The 27,229-nt window shown below is 64.0% G+C and overlaps 2 protein-coding genes and 1 long non-coding RNA gene across 4 annotated transcripts; 1 reads left to right on the plus strand and 2 right to left on the minus strand.

Annotated features, from left to right (window-relative positions):
* The first annotated feature begins 522 nt into the window (after positions 1 to 522).
* POLD2 (DNA polymerase delta 2, accessory subunit) lies at positions 523 to 7,957 on the plus strand. 2 transcript variants are annotated; one of them, XM_045865006.3, is made up of 11 exons: positions 523 to 853; positions 1,605 to 1,875; positions 4,496 to 4,617; positions 4,798 to 4,921; positions 5,151 to 5,265; positions 5,427 to 5,625; positions 5,897 to 5,977; positions 6,121 to 6,278; positions 6,506 to 6,633; positions 7,056 to 7,157; positions 7,534 to 7,957. In XM_045865006.3, the coding sequence occupies exons 2-11, from the start codon at positions 1,656 to 1,658 to the stop codon at positions 7,692 to 7,694; spliced, it is 1,410 nt and encodes a 469-aa protein (XP_045720962.1). In that variant the 5' UTR covers positions 523 to 853; positions 1,605 to 1,655; the 3' UTR covers positions 7,695 to 7,957. The 2 variants fall into 2 exon arrangements, with proteins under 2 accessions (XP_045720962.1, XP_064431640.1); XM_064575570.1 differs by having other exon boundaries at positions 524 to 853; positions 1,711 to 1,875.
* A 128-nt stretch (positions 7,958 to 8,085) lies between these two features.
* Positions 8,086 to 18,881, minus strand: AEBP1 (AE binding protein 1). Its single transcript, XM_045865009.3, has 21 exons — positions 18,189 to 18,881; positions 16,266 to 16,595; positions 15,677 to 15,739; positions 15,492 to 15,563; positions 15,209 to 15,343; positions 15,052 to 15,129; positions 14,269 to 14,346; positions 14,062 to 14,142; positions 13,899 to 13,952; positions 12,905 to 13,014; positions 12,686 to 12,825; positions 12,359 to 12,443; positions 12,114 to 12,258; positions 11,219 to 11,304; positions 10,773 to 10,896; positions 10,351 to 10,547; positions 10,061 to 10,240; positions 9,497 to 9,848; positions 9,281 to 9,420; positions 9,079 to 9,178; positions 8,086 to 8,915 (listed from the first exon to the last, which is right to left on the minus strand). Exons 1-21 carry the CDS (start codon positions 18,439 to 18,441, stop codon positions 8,281 to 8,283), a joined length of 3,438 nt encoding a protein of 1,145 aa, XP_045720965.2. The 5' UTR covers positions 18,442 to 18,881; the 3' UTR covers positions 8,086 to 8,280.
* Positions 18,882 to 20,062: 1,181 nt separating this feature from the next.
* Positions 20,063 to 23,002, minus strand: LOC123835775 (uncharacterized). The gene is made up of 3 exons (XR_010406644.1): positions 22,867 to 23,002; positions 20,957 to 21,157; positions 20,063 to 20,436 (listed from the first exon to the last, which is right to left on the minus strand). It is a non-coding gene; the product is annotated as an uncharacterized LOC123835775 (long non-coding RNA).
* Positions 23,003 to 27,229: the final 4,227 nt, after the last annotated feature.

The following is a 27,229-nucleotide window of genomic DNA, read 5'->3' on the forward strand; positions in this document are numbered from 1 at the left end:
CGCGGGAGAGCGCACTCCGCAGCGGGGGCGGCGCGCATGGAGGATGCGGGAGGCGCCGGTGGAGGCTGGGCCACACCCCGTCCGCGTCCCTGACACGGACCCTACTCCTAAGCGCGGCTCCGCCGTCCGGGATCCCAGTCCCGGGCCCGGCCCTCCGCGGCCTGACCTCAGGCACGCGCCTCGACACCCGCAAGCGCGCGAGTCCCACGGCCCCCGCGGGCCCCGCGTAGTCCGGGAAACCCGGGGCGCGTCCAGAGGCGGGGCGCTCGCGGATTGGCTGGAGGCGGAGGCGGGCGGGGTGTGCCGCGCGGGAGGCGGGGCGCGGGGGTGGGCGGGGCGGCGCGCGCAGATTGGCGGGATTCAGTGAGAGGAGGCGGGCGGGGCGACGCGCGCGGATTGGCGGGAGGAGGGGCGCGGCGGCGGGCGGGCCCCGCGGTGATGGACGGAGCGGGCAGCTCGTCGATTGGTCGAGGCGGTGATGGGCGGACACGGGCGAGAGGCGGAGCGCGGAGGTGGGCGTGGGCGCGCGTGGATTGGCGGGAGGCGGAGGGAGACTGGCGGCGCGGGGCTCGGTGGCTGAGGTCCTGCGTCCCGGGACCCGCGTGGCGGCGGCGGCGCCAGGGCTGGGGCTCCCTCCGCTGTCCGCGCGTGGCGGCGGGCTGGGCGGCGTCTCGCAGGCTCCGTGCTGCACGCGCCGAGCCGAAGCCAGAGCGCGGGCCGGGGCCGGCGGGGCTCCTTCCGGGGCCGCGGCCCGGCTCCGCACGTTCGGGCCGGAAGTTAGTTCAGGTTCCGCCGTGGCCCAGAGCCGTGCGGCGGAACCAGGGTCCAAGCGCCTGGCGGCCGCGCTGAAAAGGTACACGGAAGAGGAGAGACTGAGCGGCGCGCTGCCGACCGTCCGGTGGCGGCCCGGGCCGCTGCAGTCCGGGAGCCGTGTCCCAGCCACCGGGGGCGGGCCGTAAACTCACAATAGGTTCCTAGTCAATGCCACGGAAATCAGAGTGGGAGACGTAGAAGCGCCAGGCAGGGTTGACAGTGAGGTGTGAGCAAAGAGCGGGGAATGGGGGGCCAGCGAGTCTGCAACGTGCGGGCAGGAACCCGGGAGAAGAGCTGGGGCAGATCTCAGGCCGTTGTAGGGACTTGGGGTTTCAGTCACGGAAATGGGGAGCCTGTTCAGCAGAGGAGTGGCTGGTGTAGATTTTGTTTCATTTTTGTTTAAAATAGGCGTATTATTTTCTGGTCGCTTATGTAAGGCTGGCTTCGTACCTGAGATGGGGCGGGTGCTGGGGGCAGATGGCATGTGGGACTTGAGAGCCAGGTAGTTGTCCAGGTAGAGGTGTGAGGCAGGCAACGGATGCATGGTTCGGAGAGGGTTTAGGAGATCCTCAGCTGAGAGCAGCATTCCCCAGCTTTCCTTGCCTCCGTCTTTGGAGGAGCATGACATGGCGACCCGCTGGGATCCAGCAGCGGTGAGGTGCTGTCTGAACCATGTCTGGGGTGGGCTGCAGCTGTGCCATCCTCCTCCCACGCCGGCAGGTGTAGGGGAGACACGGCGGGAAAGCCGTGGGCTGGGCAGGGGCTGCAAGGCTGCATCTGTGTTTTCACAGTGACCGCCTCCTGGGCCTGAGCACAGGGGTCTGCACACGTGTAGCACAGCCATGTTTTCGGAGCAGGCTGCCCAGAGGGCCCACACTCTCCTCTCCCCACCATCAGCCAGCAATGCCACCTTTGCCCGGGTGCCCGTGTCCACGTACACCAACTCCTCCCAGCCCTTCAGGCTCGGGGAGCGCAACTTCAGTCGGCAGTACGCCCACATTTATGCGACCCGCCTCCTCCAAATGAGGCCCTTCCTGGTGAGCCGGGCCGAGCAGCACTGGGGTAAGTGATGTGTTTCGGGAAGTGCTTCCTCCCCACCAGCCCAGAAGGGACTGGGGCGGGGGGGGGGGGGGGGGGGGGGAGGGACGTTAGAAATGTCATATGAGCGACCAGGTACAGCTGGAACCTTCTTTAGTTTACCCCATTTCCCGGTTATCTTGGGAAAGCCAACCTCTGTGCCTCAGCTTCTTCAGGTAGTTACGAGGGTTAAATTAAGGAACAGGTGGCTTTAAGGGGAGGTTTAGTTCAGAGGCTGGGTTGGGGTGGGGCTTCATTCTGGTGGGAGCAGTGATCATCTCTCTGGTGTAGGGATGTTCCCCGCCTGGAGTGCAGGTTATGTGCTTGTTTGCCCACGTGTGGCCATCCTGTGTCTCAGTGCGGCAGACCAGGTACCTGGCACTGGGAGCCCAGGTCCGTGAAGACGCACCTCCCCCCTCAGGGGGGCTCCCTGTGAGTCTGCGCCCTCCGTGCTGATTGGGCGTGAATCTCCTGTCCCGTGGGCTCTTCTGTCTTTCCTAACCCAGGGGCCTGGGCAGGGCGCATCTTCTTTCTTCCCCACTTGGTCTGCGACCTGTCCTGCAGTTACATTATTCCTAGTGGCGAACAGCTTCAGCTTTCGGGCGGGGCCGCATTCCTCAGTCTTACCGTGGATCAGAGTGGCTTTCCGGGCCGGGCCGCTTTCAGTTCATCTGAAACGTTTACAGGTGGGACTGTGTCCTAGCCATCCATCCCCGGCCTTCGTGGTCCCAGCTCCGGTCTCTGCTGCGGGGAGCAGTGGCGCTCAGGCCCGTCCCACCGAGCCGACGGGATCGACTCTGGTTTCATTACGAGCAACAAGGAGAACTAGACCATCAGATCTGTTAGGGATGTCTCGGGTCCCTAGTGCTGTTCGTGTGTCCTCTGCCACGTAATGGGGTCTCCTTCCTGTGGCTCCCAGTGGCCTTTCCTCGCTTTCCTTGAAGCTCTTGGGGACCCCCTCCTCGGGCCCCGTGTCACTGCCTCCGTTTAGGTCCTTTACGACAGCACCGCTCTGGTGCGGGTTTCTCCTGCAGTCACCACCGCTGCTGACTGACATCTTTGCAGTGACAGAAACACAGCCCTCGGTCTGCTCGCAGACGGGTCAGGAGGTCAGAAGGTGGCCTCTAATGAATGCAGCCTCGGCTGGGCGGTGGACGGCGGCACCGCTGTCTGCTCGCCGGCCTGGCGGTGGATGCTGGCCTCTCCCGGGACGCCTGCGAGTGGATTCCCTGCGTGGCCAGGCTTTCCGACCAGAGTTCAGCCTTGGGACTCGTGTGTCTCTCTCTTGAGCTCCCTGAACACGCGAAGCCTTTTCTTGCTGGCATTCCCTTCGCCTGGCACGCTCTTTCCCCGTCTTCCCTCATGACCTCAGCTTAAATGTCACGTGCTTCGAGAGGCCACGTCAGCCACCGGGGCTTTCTCCTACCTTCTGCCTCGGCTCCCATGTGTCCGTGGCACTTGTCACAGTGGCTGACCCCTTGTTGACTACTGTCGTCTCTCACCCTCTGGGTCGTAAGCTTGGTGAGGGGGAGGATGGGCCGTGCTGTGCACTCGATGCTGGTGCCTGGCCCGATGTCTGCTCGCCGTCCAGCTGGACAGATGTCCTGCCCTCGACGCAGGGATGTGTGGTTCTGCCTGGTGCTTGGGTGTGCACGGTAGATCCCAGCTGTGCAACCTTGGGCGTGCCACTTAACCTCTCTGTGCCTCTGCTGCCTCAGCATGTGGTGGGGCAGTAGCGTCTACCCTGCGGGTGGGCAGGCGCGGATGAGTTTCACGGCCAGTGCTCGGCACGGCCCCCAGGGGTTGAGAGGGGGCTCAGCTCTGGAGTCTGCTGTTTCCCTGGGTGCCTGGCATTTCTCCCTGCTGCTGGCGCCCTCCTTATCTCGTTTTGAACTACTAGCCTCCACTTCCCAGGGTGTATATCTGTGGAATGTTCTCGGTTATTCCAGGGCAGAAGGGGCAGCTGGGCTCTGGAAGGGGCTGGTCCTGCGGCCCCATTATCCCATCAGGTCCTGGCAGCATTTTTCTCAGGCTCCGGCTCTTTACTGACAAACCCACAGGCCTTCTGGGACTTGTGCTCCTTCCTCTGGTCTGCCTGGGTGAGCCCTGCACACCGCGCCACTCTCCGGTTTTTAGGGCAGGGTACTTCTTTCTAAGAGTGAGTGTTACGATTTCGGTGTAAGTGACATAATACTCTATCGGTTTCCTGGTTGTTCTTTGCTGTCAGAGACAATAAAGTCACAAACCGAGCAGCTTAATACGCCAGAACCGTATTCTCTGTCCGTTCTGGAGACCAGAGGTCTGAATGCAGGTGTCGGCCGGCCAGGAGCACATTTTCCTCGGCTCTCCCAGGTTCTGGCGGCTGCCCGCGCCCCTGTCTCTGCGTGTCTGCCTTTCTTACAAGGACCTCGGATGCAAGGGCCCGACCACATCCCTCTATCCTCCTGGCACCGAGTCTGCTCGAGTTGGGGGGGTCCCTGTACTTGATGTTCTCCTTCCCCCCAGAGGCCCAGCCCATGAGCTGCGGTGCGCGGGGAGGCCTGTGCCCTGTCCCGGGGTGGGGGGGAGGCCGCTGGGTCCCTGAGCTCGTGCCCGTTATGCCCAGGTGATGGAGTCCAGGTAAAGAAGCTGTGTGAGCTGCAGCCTGGGGAGAAGTGCTGTGTGGTGGGGACCCTCTTCAAGGCCATGCCGCTCCAGCCCTCCATCCTCCGGGAGATCAGCGAAGAGGTGAGGCCGGCACGCTGCCTTGGGGGCACCGATGGGACCACCAGCCGTATGCCCAGGGAATCAGAGCTGGGCCTCTGTCCCCGGGGGGCTGGGGGCTGCAGTGCCATCTTGCTGATGGGGCCTGGGAGCCTTAGGACCCAGCCTCTGGCCCCAAGACTCCCCCCAGTCTCCGTCTTCCAGCACAACCTGCTCCCCCAGCCTCCTCGGAGCAAGTACATCCACCCCGATGACGAGCTGATCTTGGAAGACGAACTGCAGCGCATCAAACTAGAAGGCAGCATTGACGCATCAAAGCTGGTCACAGGTGGGGGGCGGGGCGGCCCGTGCCTGGAGCTGCTGCCTCCCTACATCCCCAGAGCGGTGGGTGCAGGGTCGGGCAGTGTGTGAGGCCCAGGGAGGCAGGAAGCAGACCCTTGGCCCCGAGTCCTAAGTGAGGCAGAAGAGAACTGGCTGGTTCTGCTTTGGGGGTGCCTGAAAGGAGATGGCAGCCTCTCAGGCCTCCCTCCTGCAGCCTGACACTGCTGCTTCCCCAGGGACAGTGCTGGCCGTGCTCGGCTCTGTGAGAGACAGCGGGAAGTTCCTGGTGGAGGACCACTGCTTTGCAGAGCTGGCTCCTCAGAAGCCCGCACCCCCCCTTGACACAGACAGGTGAGGAGCAGGCGCCCAGCGGCCCCGGGGAGTCACAGTTGCTGGGCTCCATGTCCCCTGCTCACCTGTGACCGGGGCAGAGCTCCGCCAGTGGCCGGGTGGGGGCAGCGGGGGGACACCTGCTTTCTCGGCACCCAGGAGGACCCCGACTTCTCCTGCAGGTTTGTGCTGCTGGTGTCTGGTCTGGGCCTGGGTGGAGGCGGGGGCGAGAGCCTGCTGGGCACCCAGCTGCTGGTGGACGTGGTGACAGGGCAGCTGGGGGACGAGGGGGAGCAGTGCAGCGCCGCCCACGTGTCCCGGGTCATCCTCGCTGGGAACCTCCTGAGCTACAACACCCAGAGCAGAGATTCCATCAACAAGGTATGGCCCCCGCCCGCCCACCCGCCCTCTTTCGAGCCCCTCCTTCCCCAGGGAGAGGCGGGGTCTCGAGTGTCTGGTGGCCAGTGCCCCGTAGCGCTGCTGGGGTCTCTGCTCCGGCCCTGCTTTCTGAGGGCGGTGGGGGCCGTGGCACAGAACTCCTACCATCCCCGTGCAGTGGGGCTCCGCTCTCTGCCGTCCGGCCGGGGCTCAAAGTGTCCCTTTGCTCTGAGCCTGCCTTGGGGCCTGACAGCCTACGGACTTCTATCCCCAGGCCAAGTACTTAACCAAGAAAACCCAGGCAGCCAGCGTGGAGGCGGTCAAAATGCTGGATGAGATCCTCCTGCAGCTGAGCGTGAGCGAGCTGGGGGCTGGCCGATGATGAGATTGGAGTCTGCCAAGCAGCAGCGGGCACCGGAAGGCGGGCCAGGGAATGGGAGGAAGGGGGATCTGGAGGGCACCGGGCCCTGCAAGCTCCCCTGCCCCTGTGCCCTCCAGGCGTCGGTACCCGTGGACGTGATGCCAGGCGAATTTGACCCAACCAACTACACGCTCCCCCAGCAACCCCTGCACCCCTGCATGTTCCCACTGGCCACTGCCTACTCCACCCTCCAGCTGGTCACCAATCCCTACCAAGCCACCATCGATGGAGTCAGGTAGCCAGCTGCAGCCACACCCCTGTCTGATCCCTGGCCTTGTGCTCAGTGGCACTGAGAGGGGAGGGTTGGGTCCAGGGCTGCAGAGGGCCCACTGGATCTGGGCTCCTTCTCAGAGTCAGCTTGGAACACCCACCATGAGTGCCTGGTGAGCTCTGGGCTGGCTCCTGTGGGAGGACCGGCAGTGGCCCCCCCAGGGTGGGGATCAGCTGAGCCTTGCCTTGCAGATTCCTGGGGACATCAGGACAAAATGTGAGTGACATTTTCCGGTACAGTAGCATGGAGGATCACTTGGAGATCCTGGAGTGGACCCTGCGCGTCCGTCACATCAGCCCCACAGCCCCTGACACGCTAGGTAACGGGACTCAGCCACGTGGGGTGGCGCCAGAGGGCCAAGGGAGTCCTAATCCGGGGCCTTGATGCCCAGAGGGTTTGCAGCCTGGATTGGCACTCACCAGTCCTGCCATGACCTAAGGGAAAACCCAAAAGCTTGACATAGTTCTGGAACCTCCTCTGGAGTCTTAGCTCTGTCTACAGCCAAGGCCCTTTGTCGGGGAGCATATTGGGAGCTCCGGCTGGGCAGAGCCCGGCGCCCTGCCACAGTGCCCACCCAGCAGGGCACACTGACCTGACCCCAGGGCCGTGGGGCCGTGTCACAGCAGGCAGGGCTGCTACCAGCATAGCCAGAGCACGTGTGAGGGGCAGGGGTAGGGCGCCGCGCCCTGACCGTGTGCCTTGCGGAACTGAGAAGCCCCAGCCGCTGTGGGCTTTCTCCAGGTTGCTACCCTTTCTATAAGACCGACCCATTCATCTTCCCGGAGTGCCCTCACATCTACTTTTGCGGGAACACCCCCAAGTTTGGCTCTAAAATCTTCCTAGGTGAGTCTTGTGTTCCGGGGGACCCGGGTCTGGGCTGTCACAAGGGACTCTGTCCTGGGGACGGGGCTTACAGAGACCTCTCTGGAGTCTCCAAGCCCCGTGGGGTAGGTGGCCGGCCTAGTGGCCAGCTGACTGAGCATGTCTGGGCAGGGGGCTGATCGGTCCACACCTGTGCAGAGGCTCAGCACCCACCTCTGGTCAGCGGGGCCTTAGCCTTTGACCTTCATGCTGCCCTCGGCCCTTCCGGAGCTTCTGTGGCCACCACTCCCACGGGGCTGATGGGGAAATCCTGTTTGCTTCTGGTGACTTCCCTTGGAGCCAGGGTCCACCCAGAACCTAAGTGGGGGGGGGGGGTGCCTGTGTGGCTTCTTTGCAGGCCCAGAGGACCAGAGGGTGCTGTTGGTGGCCGTCCCCGACTTCAGCACCACACAGACCGCCTGCCTTGTGAATCTGCGTAGCCTGGCCTGCCAGCCCATCAGCTTCTCGGGCTTTGGGGCAGAGGACGAGGACCTGGGGGGCTTGGGTCTGGGCCCCTGATTGACAGAAACCCCAGCTATCCGTTCTGTGCAACACTGACCCTGCAGCAGCATTTGCTTTATAGTAAAAGCCTGATCGGGGCGCCTGGTGGCTCAGTCCATTGAGCATCTGACTCTCGATTTCGGCTCAGGTCGTGATCTCAGGGTCGTGAGATTGAGCCCCATGTTGGGCTCTGTGCTGGGCGCGGAGTCTGCTTGAGATTCTCTCTCCCTCTGCCCCTCCCCCTGCGCTCTCTCTCTCTCTCTCTCTGAAATAAATAAAACCTTTTTTAAAAAAGCCTGACCGGTGTGCTGGTATTGAGCTCCCAGGCAGAGCTGACGCGGGCCGGGGCCGCTCGCGTGGCATGCCGCTCTCCCTCCTCCCCGTCCCCAAGTGCTCAGCCACACGTCTGCCATGAGCTTGCTTTATTGGTGCGGCTGACGGGCAGATGGCTGAGGAGTGTGCGCGCCGGGCCGTCGGAGGCAGGCAGGAGCTTGCCTGCACAGCCTGGCGCCTCGGTGTCGCTCTGTGCGTGGCCCCTCCGGGCCGGGCTACACCGAGGGCAGGGGGCTCCCGCGTGCTGGTGGCCACTGAGCTGGCTCGGGGCTCAGAAGTCCCCGAAGTTCACTGTGTAGGTCTCGGCTGTGGTGAAAGGGAACTCTGGGGCCATGACCACCACCACCTCCTCCTCCTGGTCCTCCTCGGGCCCCAGCTGTGTCCCAAACTCCGTCCCAAACTCCGTCACCACCTCCGTGTAGGTCTCCGTCTCCGTCTCCGACTCCTCCCAGCCCGCCGCGGTGGCCGCGGGCGCCGAGTGCCCGGGCCCCCGGCCGGCGCTGGGGGTGGGGGCGGGGGGCAGGGTGGGGGCGGCGGGCAGCGTGGCGGTGGGGGGCGCCCGCGTCGCGGGGCTGCCGGGGCCCGCGGTGGCCGTGGCGTTGAGGCGCCGCAGCCGCATCTGCTCGCGCATGCGCAGACGGTGCTGCAGGCGGCGCCGCTGCAGGTGCCGCTGCCGGGGGGTCATGGGGCGCGAGGGGTCGATGCGCGGGATGGGCCGGTTCCCGTTCATGGCCATGATCTCGCGGATGCGCTTCCAGTTGGAGCGGGCCAGGATGAAGTTGCACTGGGTGGCCCCGATGTCGTAATCCACGTTGCAGGTCTTGGCACTCGGGGTGTAGCCCTCGGCGTGGGCCGTCACGCGGTACTCACCCGGATTCAGGATGCGCCAGTAGTCACCCCCGCTCGCTGCAGAGGGAGGCCGGGTGCTGCCGCCCAAGACGCCCCCTCCCAGCCGCCAGCCCTCCCTCTGCCTCGGCTGGACCCTCTGGGGGGTGCGTCTGGCCAAGACCTCGCACAGATCTGGCTCCGCCCCTCAGCCAGGAGGGGCGGCCGGGCGCACGCAAGGTACCTGTCTTCACACCGTGGTTAATGCCGCTCACGGAGATGGTGGCATTGGCGATAGGGATGCCCTGCTCGTCCGTCACAACCCCCTTGATGCCACGGTGAACCTGCAGAGGGAGGCGAGGCCGGGTGTCCCCAGGCAGGCCCCGCCGCGTGGCGCAGCTGCTGTGAGTTCCCCCGGGGCCCCAGCCCTGCGCCCCCGCCCCCACCTGCTCCATGAAGGTGAGCAGAGCCTCCTTGTTGTTCTCCCACTCTCGGGGCAGCTCGCTCTCGTGGGGGAACTTGTCGCAGCCCAGGTAAATGGAGAGCTCCAGGCAATTGGTGTGCAGGTAACTGAAGTCGTTGATGGCTGTGCAGGGGCAGACAGAGCCGCAGTCACCCCGGACCCCCAGACAGCGCCCCCGGCCCCTCCCAGGCAGACTTACTCCCAGACCGGGGCTTCCACTTGGCCCCGTTGACGATGCCCCTGCCGCTGGTGTAGTCCTGAGCTTGGCACCCGCCCCGGTACGGCTCCGTCATGGTGAGGTGGGCAGAGGCGAAGGAGATGGCCAGCCAGCGGAAGATGGCGTGGTCCGGGGTCTCCTGGGCCTCAGAAAACTCGTCCTCGTCTTCTCCCCGGGCCGCCGCCATGGCCGCGGCCAGCAGCTGCTCCTGGGTGGGCGTTCGGGCCATGTCGTAGGGGTAGGACACGAGCCGCTCGCCGCCATTCAGGTTGGCCCCCAGCACGAAGGGGTTCTTCTCCATCCAGGCAATGATGGCTCGGACCTCCGTGGACACCTGGGGACGGCCACTGCGTGAGCTCTGAGCCACAGCCTCCACCATCGCCCTCCTTGTGGACCGCCCCCCCCGTACTCATGCCCCCTCTGTGCCCCCAAGCCTCACCAGGCTCAGCGCCTAGCCTCAGTCACCCGCCCGCCCACCCCCAAGTCCAGACAGGACCCCAGGGTCCAGGCCGCTCCCCCAGGCCTGCTAGCAGGCTGCTGCCTCACCGTGGCATCTGGGGAGAGATAGCGTTCAGGAATCGGCAGGTTATTGTTGGGGACCCGGTAGGGGACCCATTTCCTCTCCTCTGCTCCCCAGAGCACAGAGTTGAGATCTGGGAAGTCTTCGTAGATGTCGAAACCCTCCTCAGTCCACAGCCCCATCGCCCAGTTCCCAAACTCGGAGCCCTGGAGGAACCAGTGGGGTTGGCGTCAACCTGCCCTGGCCCGGCCCCGCTCCCCCTCTCCCACCCGCCAGCCCAGCGTCCACCCCCCACCCCTCCACTCCCCCCACCCACCGTCTGCGCTGCCACCTCGTAGCCGTCGGGGTTCAGCGAGGGCACCAGGTGGATGCGCGTGTCCTGCACCAGGCTGCGCACGCGCGGGTTCCCGTCCCGGTACTCGCGACACAAGTACTGCATAAAAAGCAGTAGCAGCTCTCTGCCCAGCACCTCGTTGCCGTGAATCCCAGCTGTGTATCGGAACTCGGGTTCCCCTGCAAGGGCAGGAGCCTCAGCAACCACCCGGGCCCCGGAGGAAGGACCCACGCTGGCTCACACCCGGGGGAATGGGGGCCGCTGAGGCTTGTGGGGCCCAGCGAGGCAGACTAGGACCCCCAGAGAGGCTCCTGAGACAGGCACAGGGACCAGCTGCAATGCCAGGGCCTTGCTCAAACCCATGCCAGGGAGGGCAGGCTTCCAGGGGGCTATGGGGCCCTCACCCAGCTCGTGATCCCCGGGGTTGTCCGAGATCTCCATGGCATAGATCTTGAGCCCGCGTGAGCTCTTTCCCAAGCTGTATGTGCGGGTGATAGTGGGGCACTCCTCATTCACCACCTTCATCAGCTGGGCGCGGCAGAGGACACTGAATTACACAACCCGCCGCCCATGGAGGCAGCCCTCGATGCAGGGAGTGCCAGGCCTCTCCCAGCACCCTGGTCTGTTCCATGGGGAAGGCGTCTGTGGTAGGAGAGGCCCCAGCAGGCGACCCAGCCCCTCTCGGGTACCAGCACCAGAGAGAGAGGTTTCCCTTCCCTGAGGCGACGGCCGGCCAACCTCCCTCTCAGGCAGGCTGGGTCTGGGATGGGAGCCCTGAACACAAGCTTCCCCGTGAGCCCTGACCCCAGCCTCCGGACAGGCCTCCACGGCCCAGGGACAAGCGCCCTACCTGGCGCATGTCCTTGTAGCTGTGGTGCCGGAAGTCCAGGTTGTCAGTGGTCACCACGTCGTTCTGTGCGTAGTAACTGTGGACAGCTGCCGAAGGCGGGCGGGCGGGGCCCTGAGCTGTCCACCTGCCAGCCACGCCCCCACCCCGGCCAGCCCTTCCCCTTCCCGGCCAGCGCCCCCCCCGCCAGCTCCTCCCCCCGGCCAGCCCCGGGCCCCCGCCAGCCACCCCTCCGGCCAGCCCCCTCCCACCAGCCCCTCCCCCCGGGCCAGCCCTCCCCTCCGAGGCCAGCCCCTCCCCCCAGCCAGCTCCCCCCTTCCCGGCCAGCCACCCCCCCGCCAGCTCCTCCCCGCCAGCCACCCCCTCCCGCCAGCCCCTCCCCCCGCCAGGCCCTCCCCCCAGGCCAGCCCCTCCCCTTCCCGGCCAGCCCCCCTCCCCGGCCAGGCCCCCCCGCCGCCAGCTCCTCCCCCCCCCGCCGGCCAGACCCCCCAGCCCCTCCCCCCGCCAGCCCCTCCCCCCAGCCAGCTCCCCCCTTCCCGGCCAGCCCCCCTCCCCGGCCAGCCTTCCCCCGGCCGGCTCCTCCCCCCCCGCCCCGGCCAGCCCCCCCTTCCCGGTCAGCCCCCCTCCCCGGCCAGGGCCCCCCCCACCAGCTCCTCCCCCCCCCGCCGGCCAGCCCCCCCACCCCTCCCCCCAGGCCAGCCCCTCCCCTTCCCGGCCAGCCCCCTCCCCGGCCAGCCACCCCTCCGGCCAGACACCCCTTCAGCCAGCCCCACCCCCGGCCAGCCCCTCCCCGTGGCCAGGCCCCCCCATCCCGGCCAGCCACCCCTCCCTCCAGCCACACCACCCCCCCAGCCAGCCCCTGCCCCCCGCCGGCTGCCCAGCAGCCCCCTGCACTCACGAGACACGGGACACCCTAGCACCTCCAGGCGCATGCACAGGCTGCCATTCCAGGTGAGTGGGTAGACGCGGATGAAGCGGGCCACCACTGGCTCCGGGAGCTCGCTCAGCACGGGCGTGTCCTTGTCCACGTTCCCATGGAAGGTCTGGGGAGAGGCCGGCCTCAGAACAGCCCCCCACCCCTGCCTCAAGAGCCCACCCCCAGCCCCGACGCCGGGGCAGAGCCGCGAGCTCAGGGGCCCCCACCATTTCCTCGTAGCCGTTGGTGAACATCGTCCACGTCTGGCTGTCGTTGCTGAAGCCCACGAAGAAGGAGGTCACGAAGTCATCACTGGGGAGCAAACGGCGGTCAGGGCAGGCTGCTCTCCCTGCCCAGGTCCCGGGCACTCAGGAGTTGGCAGGGGTGTGTGGGGCTCGTCCCGGGCAGCAGGAGCGGCTCCCACGCCTGCTACATGCCACGGGTGGGTGATCTGCTCATCCACGAGGATTGGGGGTGGCACGTCCTGCATGTGACGCAGTCCTGTGCCCGGAGCCATCCACCCCTCGCTAGGTGCCTGAGTCTGGCCGACGTACTGGATGCTGGAGTCACGGCCCTGGGTGATGATGCCTGTGAACTTGGTGGTCCTTCTGGTGTCTACCTCGATCCACTGTCTCTGAGCATCATCCTCAGCGCACCATGCCCCATCATAGTAGTCATCCTCGGTGGCCCCGGCCTGTTGGGGGCGGTGCGGAGGATGAGCAGGTGGCAGAGCCCCCTGCCCAGTTGCAAGATGGACTCATTCCAACACCCACCTGCATGTTGAGCCTGCCTCGCTGTGCCCCCAGGCCATGCCGCAGCATGGACGAGGCCCGGATCTGGTTGTCCTCGATACGGTGGGACTCCATCCCGATGGGGGGACACTCTAGAGACATGGCACCCAAGGCTGGTGGCCCACTGGCTCTGGCATTCCCTCCATGAAATCCAGAACGAGGAGCCCAGAGCCCACTCGAGCCCACATCGGGGGGCATGAGTAAGAGCACCTGTGCCCCCAGCCTGTCTTCCCCTCCCTGGGACTTAGCTTCCTCATCTGGAGAATGGGCGGATGACTCCAGCCCCAAAGGGCCACGGGGCTCACATGAAACTACAGGGCACAGCCGCCCCAGAGCTCAGCCCCTATGGGCACCATCTGCATCAGGGCCATCTGCACACCTGCCTTGTGCTGTGAGTTCTGTTCCCTGGGGTTAATCCCAGGGCAGAGATACCCCAGGACCTGTCCCTTCTGGGTCCCAAGAATTTAAGGGTGAGAAAGGGTTCTGGAGGCCTGGAGCATCATCAGGATTTCCAGGTTTGGGACCCACATGTGGCTCTAGATTATCTGCCTGGCACCCTTATCCTGCTTCCACTGCATGGACCCCAGCCCCCACACACCCCAGCCCCCCACCTCATCCCCCACCATCCCCCATCCCCCATATACATCAGCCCCACACATACCCCAGCCCCCCACACCCCAGCTCCCACAAATACCCCAGCCCCACACACCCCAGCCCCCATACACCCCAGCCCCCCACCTCATCCCCCACCATCCCCCATCCCCCATATACACCAGCCCCACACATACCCCAACCCCCCACACATACCCCAGCTCCCCACACACCCCAGCTCCCACACGTACCCCAGCCCCACACACCCCAGCCCCCACACCCACTCCCCAGTCCCCTCAAACCCCAGCCTCCACATACACCAGCCCCCCACATACACCAGCCCCCACATGCCCCAGCCCCTGCAACCCCCGGGCCCCTTACTCACTGACTTTCTCTGTCGGAGCCCACTCCTCCTCCAGCTCCTCACCCTTCCGGGGCCCTGGAGGCAACAACAGGAGGAAATGGTGCAGAGGGTCCGGGAGCCTCAGGAACGCACTTGCTCTCACACAGGGATCCCGGCTGTGTGGGTCCAGCCCCCAGACACACACCTTTGTGGTCCTTGTCCTTCTCCACAGTCCACTTGTCATCTGTCTCCTCCTCTTTGGGGCTGTCCTCCTTTTTGGGTTTCTCTGAACAGTGGAAAGTAGAAGCAGCCTGTCACCTTAGCCCTGGGCTTCAGGGGGCAAGGGGGTCAGGGGTCAGGCCTGCACTGGGGGTCAGGCCGGGGGAGGGGGGAACAGCTTGGTTCCACTCACTCAGGTCCTCCTTCTCTTCATCTGTCTCCAGCTCAGTGTGGGGTTTCCTGGGTCTGGGAGGCCCGAAGTAATAGTCCACTGTGGGGAGGCAGAGCCCTGCTGAGGTGGCCCAGATGCTGCCCCCAGGGCCCCCTCTGTGAGCCAGAGCTCCTGGATCCACAGGAGCCTGGCCGGCAGGACTGGCCAGGAGGAAGTGCAGGAGGAGGAGGTGGGGTCAGGGCAGGGCTTAAGAATCCAGGTAGGCAGGGATGAGGAGGGAGGGGCTCCTGGAGGGGAGGCCACCTAGGCGCAGGCAGGATGAGCCCGAGCCCGGGAAGTCAACAGCCTGACCTGGGAGGCCGTGGCCTTGGGAAAGGTGGGCCATGGAGTCTGGGCAGGGAATGGGGCACACACAGGACACACCTTGAGTGACACCTGACGCCTGTGGCCGGGAGGGGGTGGTCTTGAGTGAGGGCTGAGCTGGGGCCAAGGGTCAGTGGGAAGGATTGGTGGGAACCTGGGGGCAGGGAAAGGGCAGGAACCTGCTCGGGCCCCGTGGACACAGGCACAAGAGGGAGAGGACAGTGGCTGCCCAGAAGGAGCTGGGGTCCTGCGCGGGTGAGGGCAGATAGAGCGGGAGCAGGGGACGGAGACTGCAGCCCACTAGCGTTCGGGAGGGAACAGCCCGAGGGAGGAGATCAGACCAGGGCTGCGAGTCCATGTGGGCACGGAGGGGCGCTGGCAAGGCAACTCCCTGCAAAGCAGCGGAAGCAGGGGTGTGGCGGGCCGGGCCCAGGCGCTCACTGTCGTCATAGTGGGGGATCACATAGCCATCTCCATAGTCGGGAGGCAGGGGGGGCGGCAGCGGCTTCGGAGGAGGCTCTGTGGAGGTGGGAGGCAGGGGTGGGCCCAGAGCCCCCGTGCCTGGCACCCCTCCCTCCCCCAGCGGTCCCCATCCTACCGATCCTCTCCTCAGGGGCCTCCAGCCCAGGCCCGGACGGCTCGGCCTTCTCCTCTGGGGGCTTCGGCCAGGGCCGCTCGGGCCTCCTCCTGCTGGGGGGTGGCCGAGGCTGCTTCTGACGTCGGATGTACTCAACTGAGGGGGATGGCGGGCTCTGAGCCAGTCCAAGGCCCCCCTCAAGGGGAGAGGGGCTGGGAGGGCAGGGCCTATGGGTGGGCCAACCATCAGTGGACCCCGGGGTCGGGGGTCCGGGTCCAGACAAGGGCAGGGGGAGCCTACTCACAGTCCTCATAGTCCTCCCTCTCTATCTGGTCATTGTAGTCCAGGGTGGGTGGTTCGGTCTCCTCTTCTGGCTCTGGGGGAAATGCTCATGGCTGGCTTGTTGAAGACACTCACTGATGCCCCTACCCCGGCTCAGCCAGCCAAGGCAGCAGGTCCCCCACGGCCGGGGGGATATCGCCCACTCACCAGACTGGCGCTCCGAATCAGTTTCTCCTCCTGGACCCAGCCAAGGACTTGGGAGGGCCCCGCCTGCAACACAAACCCCACAAGCCGGTGGATGGGAAGCCCGCCCTGACCACTGGTTGTATCGGGAGCCCCCACAAGACCTAGGCCCTGCCGACAGCTCCCAAAGCTTGAGCTCACTCCCAGGAGGCCTGGACTGCTCTGGCCTTCAGCACCCTGCTGGTATCTCCTGGGGCCTGAGAGCTGGAGGGCTTTCTGGGGAGCCTAGGCCCCAGCAGGAGGGCACCCCAAAGACTCAGGGCCCAACAATACACAGGAGGAGGGATCCAGGTGGGGGCCAGGGGACAGATCCAGGACACTGGAGAGCAAACCCTAACCACGAGGCTGCCAAGCACCCCCTGCCCAGGCGAGGCAGCTGCCCCAAGGGAACTCCAACCAAATGGCTACGTTCCTGACAACGAGGCTCCAGAGCCCACCCTGTCTGCGTGGCCCTCAGGATCTATCTGCAGGAAGCAGAGGCCTGGGGACCCCCTCTCCCTCCCAGTAGCCTAGCAGGTCAGAGCCCCACAACCCCAAGACAGCCTGCACACACCTCCCCCGCGAGGCAGCTCCTCGGGGCTGGGGCTGGGAGGCAGGGGCCGTGGCCACCACGGGGTTTCGGTGGGGGGCCTCTTCCCAGCCAAGGGCCTCTTGGTGGCCTTGGGTGGTTTCTCCTTGGGCTTCTTGGTGGCCTTGGGTGGTTTCTCCTTGGGCTTCTTGGTGGCCTTGGGTGGCTTCTCCTTGGGTTTCTTGGTGGCCTTGGGTGGCTTCTCCTTGGGTTTCTTGGGTGGCCTGAGGGACCCCTCCAGGGGCTGCTTGGTTGCCTTGGGACCTTTGTCCTTCTTCCCTTTCTTCCCTTTGTCTTTGGCCTTTTCCAAAGGTGCTGTCACAAATGCAGACTAAAGTCAAATCAATGGGGATGTCACTCTATATCTCACGCGGCCACCCCAAGGTGCCCACAACCCGGGAATAGCGGCTCTCACTGGTTCTTGCTGGCCCTGTGTTTCTTGGATTGGGAAACCGAGAGGTGAAGTCACTTGCCCTCTTGGAAGAGCTGGGATTGGAACCCAGGCTTTCTGTTGGCAGCTCTCTGCCACCAACACCACAGCTTGGCCCAGGGAGCAGGCCCTCACCCTCCCACCCGCCAAAACTCAACAGAGGCCCCTCATCATCCTCTTCCCCACGTGTCCGCTCAGCTGATCAGGGAGCGTTATACTGTGCAGGGCACCGAAGGGGCAGAGAGGTGACTGAGCCATCCAGGCGTGGGGGAATGCCCAGTCTAAAGGGGAAGGAGGTCTCATCCCCACCAACTGCCACCCAAAGTCAAGGGCCTGGGCCTGGGGCCTCCCTGAAGCTCCCTGCAGAGCAAGAAAAAGGTCACTCATGTCCGTTTCGGGAAGTAAGGGGTCTGGGGTGGGTTGGCAGCTCTAACCAAGAGCGGGTCCTGGGGCCACATGGGGGGTGGGGGGACAGACAGGCACCGCAGCTGCTCAGCCCTCTCAGAGTCTGGGGGAGGAAGCGGGAGCAGGGCACGGGGCAGTCTGTGGGAGTCCTCCAGGCCCCTGAGCAAGTGCGAGGCAGAATGTGATGGGGGTGATGGCCGGAGGCCTAAACACAGAAAAATTTACAGAATGCACACAGCCAGGAGAAACAGGGCTGCCACAGAGGCATCCAGGAGGCCAGGACAGTAAGCCTGGAACGGGGAGTAGAGGTTGGCGGGGGAGGCCATGTTGGGTCCTAGGATCCGCCTCCCAAGGGGTGGGGAAGGAGCCAGGAAAGATCTAGAAGAGGACACAGGGGAGGGGCTGCTGACCTCAGGAATGATGGATGGTGCTTTGGAGTCTCCTGGGAGAGAGAGATCAACAGGACCCTTGCCCCCCTCCAGAAAGTCACCATAAACAGCTGAGGTTTATTGACAATATTATGTAAGAAGTCCTGGGCCCCGTGCCCTGCGATGCACCACCACAGTGAATCCACGGCCACGGAAAGGGCGCTGCTCACTGCTCCCGGCGGCAGCCCCCTCACCTGCCTCTGTGCTCTTGGAACAGGAGGCCAGGCAGGAGGGTGCTGGGGAGCCCTCCCAAGGAAGGGCTGAGGCTGGGACTCTGGGGGTGGCGTGGGCACAGCCACGGTGTGCCCCATGAGGACACGAGAGCAGCTCACAGGACAGACCTGGGGAGAGGCAGCCAAGTCCCCAGGTGGCTCAATGCTCGTCCTTCTGGGGGGCTGGGGGTGAGGGACGGGAGGGCCCAAACCGCGGATGTGCCTCGGTGCACAGAGGGCCACAAGCCAGGACCGACCTCTGCGTGGCGCAGGGTCCTGCCAGACATCTGGGCTCTCCTGTGCCTCACAGAGCAGACTGGACAGCAGCCAAACCCTTGCCAGGGCCTGCCATTGTCACCTGAGAGGTGGGGCGCCCCGAGGTCCCCCATCGCACGGCGGGCCACCCCCCCAGGCACGCCCCTGGGGATCTTACCCTCTTTGGCTACCCCCGGGCGCGCCCCCGGCTTGCCCCCCGTCTGGGCTTTGCGGGCGCGCAGGGTGGGCTCGGGGGGCGGCGACGCCTCCAGGTCGTCCTCCCGGGTCTCAGGCTCCAACTCCCACAGGAAACCCTCGAGGAACTCCTCGATCTCGTCGTCGGTCAGCACCGTCTGCGGGCGCCCCCCGGGGCACAGCGCCAGGAGCACCAGGAGACAGCCGAGCAGGGGCGCCCCGCGCCCGGCCGCCATGGCCGGGGCTTGCGCGGGGGGCAGGGGCGCGGGGGGCCCCCGGGGTGGCGAGGGGCGGGGACTCTGGGGAGGGGCGGCAGAGGGGTCCCGCGTGGGCGGGGGCGCCGGGGGCGGCGGAGGGCTCCGGGTGGGAGCGGGCGCGAGGATCCGGGGTGGGGCGAGAGGGCTCCGGGCCGGGCAATGGCTCAGGGGAGAGTGGGGGCTCCGGGGTGGCCGGGGGGCCTCTGCGGCGCTGGTGGCGGCTGGGAGCTCCGGCCCCGCGTGGCGCACTCCCGCGCGCACCGCCTCTCCAAAGCTCCAGTGGCGGCCGGGGCGGGGGCGCCAGGGCTTCCGGAGCCGGCTGCCCCCACCCCTGGGGAAGGAGGAGGAGGAGGAGGAGCCGGGCGTGGACGGAGGGGCTGCGGGGGCGGGGCGGGGGGGGCGGCGGCGGCGGCGATCTGTCCCGGCGCCGCGCGCTTGGCACTTTCCGAAGCGGTAACTGGGGCCGGCCGGCGTCCACGGCCTGAGGCCTGCGCCTAGGACGGAGGACCTGCGTGGGGGGGAGGGGGGTCTTGAGGGCGCAGGTCCGAGGGGTCCAATGCCGCCCCCCCCCATAATGGGTCTGCAGCACCGCGCTCGAGTCGGCTGGGACCGGGAGGCGAGATGCCACCCAGACCAATGGAGGGGGTTGGGAGCCCTGACGGCAGAGCCCAGCTGCGGCCTCTGGCCTCCGAGACCCTCCCCATCTCAGGGCTCCTGCCAGGCGGTGAACACCCCTGGCCAACCCATCCTTGCCTCTCTCTGGAGGCTTGGGCTGGCAACTCTGTGAACTGTCAACTGGCTTTCCTGCGGACGTCCAACTGATTTCCCGGTCTGTGGGCCCTGTGCTGGCTCCCGGTGAGGGACAGCTCTTCGGGAACTCACTCTCTAGTGGCAGGCAGGGGTAAACCTGCCCTCAGGGCAGGCCAGCTGCTCTGTTGGGGCTGGGAGTCCCTATGTAACGCCCCCCTCCCCCAGGTCCTGGCAGACAAGGGCAAGTTCGGAAGGGGGCAGAGACGGAGCAGGGAGGGAGGAGATTCCTTTCCCATTGTATTAAATCTGTGTATAATTCACAGGAATGGGACTCAGCACTCACACAATGATTTCCGTGCAAGGTGAAGAGTTTCTTGCCTGCCCCTACACCTGGATGGGCGAAGCCCATCTCTCTGGCCTCTCCGGCAAATGGTACAGCCTCAGGTCAAGCCAGGTCTGCTCAAGGGAAGATTTGCGGGCAGTGCCTGTGAGCCCAGCTCCATGTGGAAGATATGGGGGCCACAAAGGCAAAGTAGACCAGACACTGCCCCCGAGGACCCAGCTGGGGAGAGACTTTGTGTGCCTTTAACCCAACTGAGCTGTGTGCTGGGATGTGCCCTGTGGACAGTCACTGGACACTGAGGCAGGAGATGCTATTATCTGGGGCTCGTCCCCTCCCCTAGAGTTTCTTCTGTTTCCTGTAGTGGGCACTGTCTCACCTCTGCAGATGCACGGCTTTCCCACCAGCTTAGATCCCAACACGGACAGCCACTTCTCTCGTTCCTCTTACCAGAACCTGGTTTTTTAAAGACTGTTTACAGTAGCTCCAGCCACTGCATGCACCTGGGGGCACATATATTGGGTAGTCAGAGAATCTCAGGATTAATCAATAATATCTGTATGGGTGCCAGCATAGATCAGAGAATCCAGAATAGATTAGTAATGTCTGCCACGGGTGCTGGCATAGAGAGCTAGGATACGTGTGTTTCCATAGGCTCCTTGAAGGGTAAATGTCAGCTGGTCCCAAATGGGCCTCACACCTGAGGCTGGAGCTCCCAGAGCAGAAGGAATGAGGAAGCGAGAAAGAGCACAGCTGGATTCCATGGGTCAAGTTGAGCAGCAGTCAGCCCTGAGCCAAGGTTGTCTGTGAGGGTTTGGCCCCGTGAAGTAGCTGGGAAAACACAGGAGCCCCTGGGAAGGTCCACAGGCAGTTTGGACCTTGGACTAAAGGGAAAGAGAAGGAGCAGGTCAGGAAGCCCCTGGGCCTCTTCACAAAGCCACGGCCAGCCCGAGGGACACTGTCGGGGCTGCTGGCTCAGCCCCCGGCCTGGGAACAGGACCCAGGGAGGCTCTGTACCCCTTCTGTTCAAGGCCCTTCCTTTGTTTCTCACCGGCTCACCCTTGTCCATGCTTAAAAAGGCAGTGGGACTGTGTTGGGAGCTGGTCCCGAGGGTCCCACCCCAGCTCTGGCCTCCCGGCCATCTGAGGGCAGCAAGTGACCCCCCTGCTCCCCAGCCTCAGCTGCAGATAGAGCATGTGCTGTGCCCGGCACGGTGTCAGCAGTGAGAACATGCCAGCGCCCAGCCCTTGCCGTCTCCCCCCCAGAGACCACGGCCGCCCACCTGAGCTCTCAGAGCACCACCCACCCCTTGCCCCCAGCCAGGCCTCCTGCTCCCTGCACTGTACTCGCCCTGTCATGTGTCCCCAGGCTGGTCCTGGCCATAGAGATGAAGCAAGCTCTTACCCATAAATGTCCTCTGTGAGCCTCTGAATCATCATTCTTGAAACTCTGTCTTGGAATTTGCTCTGTGGCCCCCAGTTGAGTGTGTCAAGCAGGGAGGCTCAAGGCTGGGGGGATGCGGGGGTGCTGTGGAACGTCACTTCCCTGGGAACGCTCCTGAGTTCAGCTGGCTCACACATGGATCAGATTTGGGCCCAACATCCTCTGCCAGGGAAAATAGAAACCGTAAAAAAAAATTAGAAAGGAATAGAAAGAAACTTTTCCTCAGCCACAGTGAGTCACCAATGGGAACATGAGCAAAAGCCTCACAGGGAGCTGGGCAGGGGGTGGGGGCGGGGAGCTGGGGGCTCTCTGCCCCTAAGTGTCCGAGCAGGTGGAGAGCAGGGTGACTGCTGTCCAGGCCGGGCCAGGAACCCCTGCTCCGTGGGTGGGGCTGGGACCCCACTTCACTTTCAGACGTGCACCCTGGAAAGTCCTAGAGCTGGGCCCAGGTTCTGCCTGGGGGCAGGGAGGCAGCCACAGGGCCTGTTAGGGGATCCCTGTCTGCTGAGGAGCACGGCAACTAACCAGACTCCCCAAGGGCAGCCCAAAGCAGGTCCAGGGGAGTGGGAGGCTCGCGGCCTTCTGTGGCTGCCATTCACCCTTTCAGGGCCCAGTGCCTCCTGCTGGGCGGGAGGGGGGTGTCGGTGTGCATGTCCAAGGGCTCTTGGGAGCTAGTGGGGGTCTGCTGGACCCCCTGGCCTCTGCAGCCCCACCTCCAACTTCCTGAGAGAAGCCAGGGCCTTCCCCTCGCTCCCCGGAAGGATCTGCCCAACGGGCCACAGCAGGACCGGGCTTGCCAGGGAGAGGGAGACTGATCTCTCAGCCTGGTAGGCCCACTCTAGGTGCCTCCAGAGAGAGGAAAGAGAGTTCCCGGGAGAACCTGTGGGCCGATGGTCAGTCCTCGGGAGAGAGAGCTGGAGGGGCTCTCCCCACCCACGGTCAGGAGCGGGGACCCTCAGAGGTTAGCAGCAGCCCCATCTTGGAGGAATGGGCCAGGGCAGAGCCCTGCAGGCCGCCGTGGAGGGCCAGGGGACATGCAGGCAAAGCTGCCAGGTGGGGGGCACCAAGGCCACGTTGCCCATTTCAGTAATGCCCCTTGCCCCCAGCAGGGGGCGGTGGGGGAGCCAGGAGCTCCCACATCGGAAGGGGTGAGGAGGTGGAGAAGAATGGGAAGGAATGGAACCCACCCTCTTTCCAGTCTGCTGGGGCCCATCCCACAGGGACGCGGAGGGAAGATGCTGTGGGTTGGGCAAGGAACGGAGGCTTTGTTTTAGCTCCGGCTGGCCTTCAGAGGAGGCAGCTCTACTCCTTGCGGTGAGGAGACCCCAGGATGGGCCTGGGGCAGGAGGGAGAGGAGATTTACCCCCTCCTCCCACCATCCCAGAAGTCAGTCTTAGAACTGTGACCTCGAATAATTCCGTCGACTTAGTCTGTAAGAGGAGGGTGGCTCAGGACCCCTGGGGCCCCTGCCCCAAGGGAAACAGCCTGAGGAGCAGGGTTAGTATCTGCAGCCTGGTTTGGGCCTTGGGAAGTGTGAGGGTCATTCCCCCCCCCCCCACCTTGGCCCTGTTCCCTCCACCCACCAGACCTCAGGGTTCCTGCTTTCCAAATGTGGTCACCGGAAGCACTGGAGAATGCTGGTGGGGGGCCATGGGGTGGGGGTTGGGAGGCCTGGGGGGGAGGCAGGGAGGAGGCCCTCTACTGGCCCTTCTGGGGAAGAGCTGAGCTCTGGGCCAAAAGATGTCCCCAGGCCACCCCAGCAGGAGACCGCATCCCCCCATGTGGTTGCGACTGCAACGTCCACAGTCTCATTGCCTCCACCTCCTGGTCTCCAGCCCACAGCGCCCCCACCCTGGTGCCTGCCCCCGCACCTTTGGGCCCCCAGGCAATTTGTGCCTGCCTCTGTGGCCGTGGCTCCGGACTGGCTCACTGGCTCCTGGAGCTGTCAACCAGCTGCCAGCCTAAGCATGGCCCAGAGAGCCAGCAGGCCTGGAGGCAGCCTTCCTCTGGAGACCGTCAGGCTGGAGGGCACCGGCAGTCAGTGACTGGACCATCCGCGGACAGAGGGCAAGGGGAGGGCAACGACCGCGGGGAGACAGAGTCCTGGCCTGTGGGGGAAAAGGCAGGGGGGATCTCAGTGGGGGAGACTCGAGCCGCCCCAGGCCTGGACTCCCCCTGGTCAGGTACCCAAGTCTCTGGACCTGGACGTGGATGGCAGACGGGAGAGTGATTCATACTTGTCCAGCAGGCCACATCTCTCCCCATTCTTTTTTTTTTTTTTTTTTTTAAGATTTCATTTATTTATTTGACAGAGAGAGGTAGAGGCACAGCGAGAGAGGGAACACAAGCAGGGGGAGTAGGAAAGAGAGAGGCAGGCTTCCCACCGAGCAGGGAGCCGGATGCGGGACTTGATCCCAGGACTCCGGGATCATGACCGGAGCTGAAGGCAGTCGCCTAACCGACTGAGCCACCCAGGCGCCCCCCATCTCTCCCCATTCTCAAGCGAGAAAGCAGCCGCTCCGGGAGAAGTGATGTGTTCAGGTCACAGCGTGTCACCGACGGGGAAGGGCCAGGCAGGGACTCCGGAGCCAGACTGAATGTTCTTTCCATCTGGGCTCCACAGCCTCCGGCCCCGGGCCAGGGGGCCGTAGTGACACCAGCCCCTCCTGCTGAGGCCCTAGTGTCACCACGGGACATCCTGCTCTCGGCCTGGGCAGAGGGGGGACATTGACCCCCCAACAGCACCGCATACCCACGGTCTGGCTGGGGTAGCCACCGGGCCCGGGAACAGGGACAGGCAGGAATGGCAGAGCCGGGAGGCCCCGAGGACACCCTCCTAGGCTCCTGGGGCCTCAGGGGAGGCAGCTCACATACCAAGGCTGGGCCGTGAGGGGAGCGAAGCCTCAGTACTGAGATGGCCCAGTGGGGCCTTCGGAAGGGCCTTCCTCCACGGCCTGGCCAGCCAGCCCACGTGTGGGGATGCTCTCACTGGAAGGCCTGGAAAGCCCAGGCTCTGGACGGCAGGCCTGGGATCATGTCCCAGCTCCTCTCCGTCTCCTGGAGTCCTGGGTCTGTCTCCAGGGAGCAAGGGAGAGAAGACCCCGGGCCCATCCCACCCTTCTGCTCCTCCCTCTTGGGATCGGCCCCTAGAAATGCCCCCTTGCCCACAGTCTGGATGTTAACAGGGGGGTCAGGCTGCTCGGGGGCCTCGGGTCTCCCAGACAGTGTCTAGTCATCCACACAACTGGCAGAACAATTTCCTTGGGTTTCTGACATGTGATTTTCCACAGTCCGGTGTCCCCGCCCAGCTCACCAGGCCTGCTCTGCTGAGTGAGCAGAGTTCCGCCGGATTCCTTCCACTCACCACAGAACCCAGCCCCTCGGGGAGACGGGGGTCACCGCAGCCACAGGGGTGCTGCCGGCTGGCGGGGGGCAGGCTTCCAGTGCCCTGGGAGAGTCTGTGTCGGTGGACGGACAACGGCCAGCCAGTGGCGCGTCCCAGGGGAAGGGTTCCAGACAGCGTCTGCCGGGAAACAGAATGTGGATCCTGGTGCCCATCCTCGCCCAGATGAACTCCCAATGGGTTGAAGATACAGCTGTTAAAAGAGGAGCCATCCCGGTCTTCAAGGGAAACAGGGGTCTGAGTTTGGGTTCCTCTTGGGAGAAGGTTCTCAGCAGGAACTGCAGAAGAAGTATTAAGAACTTCGGCTGGATAAAAGTTTTAGCTTTCTTTTCAAAACATACTGAAGTTTAAATGAAAGGGCAAATGAAACGCTAGGGAAGGACCTACACCCCCAAACAGAGAGAGCATTTTAGGGGTGCACTGTGACCCCAGAGCGGCTCTCTGAGCCTCTGTTTCTCCCCTCCAACAAGAGGTCCCAAGGGCACAAGGACTGCCTCCGATAAATCTAGAAAGGTGTGCCTAAAAAACAGTGTCTTTGATAAAAGGAAGCTGTTCGATAAAATTCTTTACATTTCTTTTTTTAAGATTTTATTTATTTATTCATGAGAGACAGAGAGAGGGAGAGGCAGAGGCAGAGGGAGAAGCAGGCTCCCCGCAGAGTAGGGAGCCCAATGCGGGGCTCGATCCCAGGACCCTGGGATCATGACCTGAGCCAAAGGCAGACGCTTAACTGACTGAGCCACCCAGGCGTCCCAAATTCTTTACATTTTTAAACCAATCTTTGTTCCCGTTTTTTAAAGCGAGTGATGACACAGAATCCGGCAAGTCACACAAGTACAAGCCTAAGTGGCCAGTAAATACTTACCAACTGTTGACCTCATTAAAAATCAGGAAAATGCCAATTAAAATATGCTCGGTCCTCCTTTTCCTATGTAAGATGCTCCAGGATTGAATGTCTCCTGGCGCAGGCGGTGCTGGGGAGCGACTGACCACCGTCACTCAGGGTCACTTGGCTGCAAAGAACAGGACGGAAAAAAAAAAAAAAAGAACAGGACCTTGCTGTGCTTGCTCACTGTGTGTGTCCGACTGGGCTGGGGACGCCCTGGTGCTGGTAAAATGTTACTTCTGGGTGTGTCCGTGTGGCGTTTCCAGAACAGGTTTGCTGAGCCGCACCCGTGTGCTGGAAAAAGCTGACAGTCCTCCCCAGCGAGCCAAACGTGCATGAGAGCGAGATGAATCTCTGTCTCCCTTCCCCCCTTTCCCACTCTCTACATCTCTGTATCTGCATATGTATTATATACATACACTTCTGTTTATAGTGATACACATACATATACCCTGTGGGTTCCGTTGCTCTGGAGAACCCTGGCCAGTACCTCCTCCACAGCAGCCGAGCCTGGACGGGCCATCCCACGGACACCTGGTGGGACAGGGCCTCTGCTCTCCTCTGCAGCCCAGCCTTCCCTGTCCCCCCCAGGCCCCGCCACACCCCGGAACTTCAGCTCACTACAGGTCCCAGGGAAGGCTGGGACCGGGTGACTGGACGCCAGCCTACCCCTCGTTCCCGTCTGCCTCAGCCAGAGGGCTGGCTGCATGCACACCACACGGGGCTGCACCGGGCCACCTCCCCGGGGGCCACGAGAGGACCTGAGGGTTGAGCAGGCCCCAGCTCGTCTTCTCAGGAACCTGGATGCCAGCCTTACAAAGATCATGTGCCCCGGCACCCCCACCTATGACACTCTCGCGCCCTGAGGTGGGCTGTGGCCACATGGAGGTGCCCTGTGGCCCTGGGGGTGACAAGCCTGCTTGCACAGCCCATCCACAGGGAATCTGGGGAGCAAGATACTGCGTTAGTCACTGAGAAATCCCCCCCGGGCCCACCCAGACTAATATGTGTCCTGTCTTGGGGACGCATTTGCTGTTCCTTCTGCTGACATCACTACTTTCTGTCCTTTACCCAAAGAGCCCCTCTCACTGAGGCTCCCCACACTGCCCTGCATAGAACTTCAGCCCTCCCCCGTGTGCCCCAAAACAGCCCACCCACGCCCCCAGTTGCTAGCTGACATATTGACCCATGGGGCCATCCTGAGGGTATTAAGTGGCCTGCCTGTGCAGATGCCCTTCGCCCTCATCCTGTGACTTTGTAGGCCCCTCCCCCCTTGACTATAGGCTTGGCCACGTGGCTGCTCTGGCCAGCGGGACAGGAACAGACCTGGCTCAAGGAGAGGCTTGAAGAAGCGCTTGCAGCATCCTGCTCCCTGTCCCCCCAACCTTCCAGAACTATGAGGGCAAACCGGGGCTGGCCCGCTGGAGAACAGACCACAGGGGCAGGCTGAGGCCCTGGGGGGACCGACATCCTGCCAGGGGGACCATGAGGGCGACCAGGGAGGCCAGCCAAGCCGGGCTCAGACAGGCAGAACAGCCTGGAGAGTTGGCAGGCATGTGAGCTAATAAATGTGATTGCTTCCATCTGCTGAGCTAGGTGGTTGGTCACTCAGCAGGGTCTGACACTTACTCGTGCATTTACTACCTTTCTCCACCGCCGTGATGTTTACTACTGCATCCCGCCTGTTTAGAGGACAGCCCGGCACACAAGGCCCTGAGTAAACATCTGTTAAGTGTCTGAACATGGGACAGATACCTTCATAGGGTCCCGTGAGCCAGAGAGTAGCGTCGGCTGGAACCGTGTGACGACAGGAGTGTGGTCAGTGCTGGAGCTCACGAGGAGCTCATAGTCCTGTGTACACACACTGTCCCCAAAGAAGGGGAGTCAGACTCAGCGTCTAGAACCCCAAAGACATGGAAGTCTGGGGGGACCACCACCCCATGTG

Source organism: Mirounga angustirostris, unplaced genomic scaffold (assembly GCF_029215605.1).
Source record: "Mirounga angustirostris isolate CCGP_5_RB_7025 unplaced genomic scaffold, mMirAng1.0.hap1 SCAF_12, whole genome shotgun sequence".
Classification (NCBI taxonomy): Eukaryota; Metazoa; Chordata; class Mammalia; order Carnivora; family Phocidae; genus Mirounga; species Mirounga angustirostris.

Coding starts and splice junctions, on each gene's coding strand:
- POLD2 (XM_045865006.3), top strand. CDS start 1,656: ATGTTTTCGGAGCAGGCTGCCCAGAGGGCCCACACTCTCCTCTCCCCA. Junction 1,876..4,495: donor CCGGGCCGAGCAGCACTGGG/GTAAGTGATGTG, acceptor CGTTATGCCCAG/GTGATGGAGTCCAGGTAAAG. Junction 5,266..5,426: donor CCCCCCCTTGACACAGACAG/GTGAGGAGCAGG, acceptor CTTCTCCTGCAG/GTTTGTGCTGCTGGTGTCTG.
- AEBP1 (XM_045865009.3), bottom strand. CDS start 18,441: ATGGCGGCCGGGCGCGGGGCGCCCCTGCTCGGCTGTCTCCTGGTGCTC. Junction 14,143..14,268: donor TGAAGAGAAGGAGGACCTGA/GTGAGTGGAACC, acceptor TCCACTGTTCAG/AGAAACCCAAAAAGGAGGAC. Junction 10,241..10,350: donor ACGAGGTGGCAGCGCAGACG/GTGGGTGGGGGG, acceptor TGGTTCCTCCAG/GGCTCCGAGTTTGGGAACTG.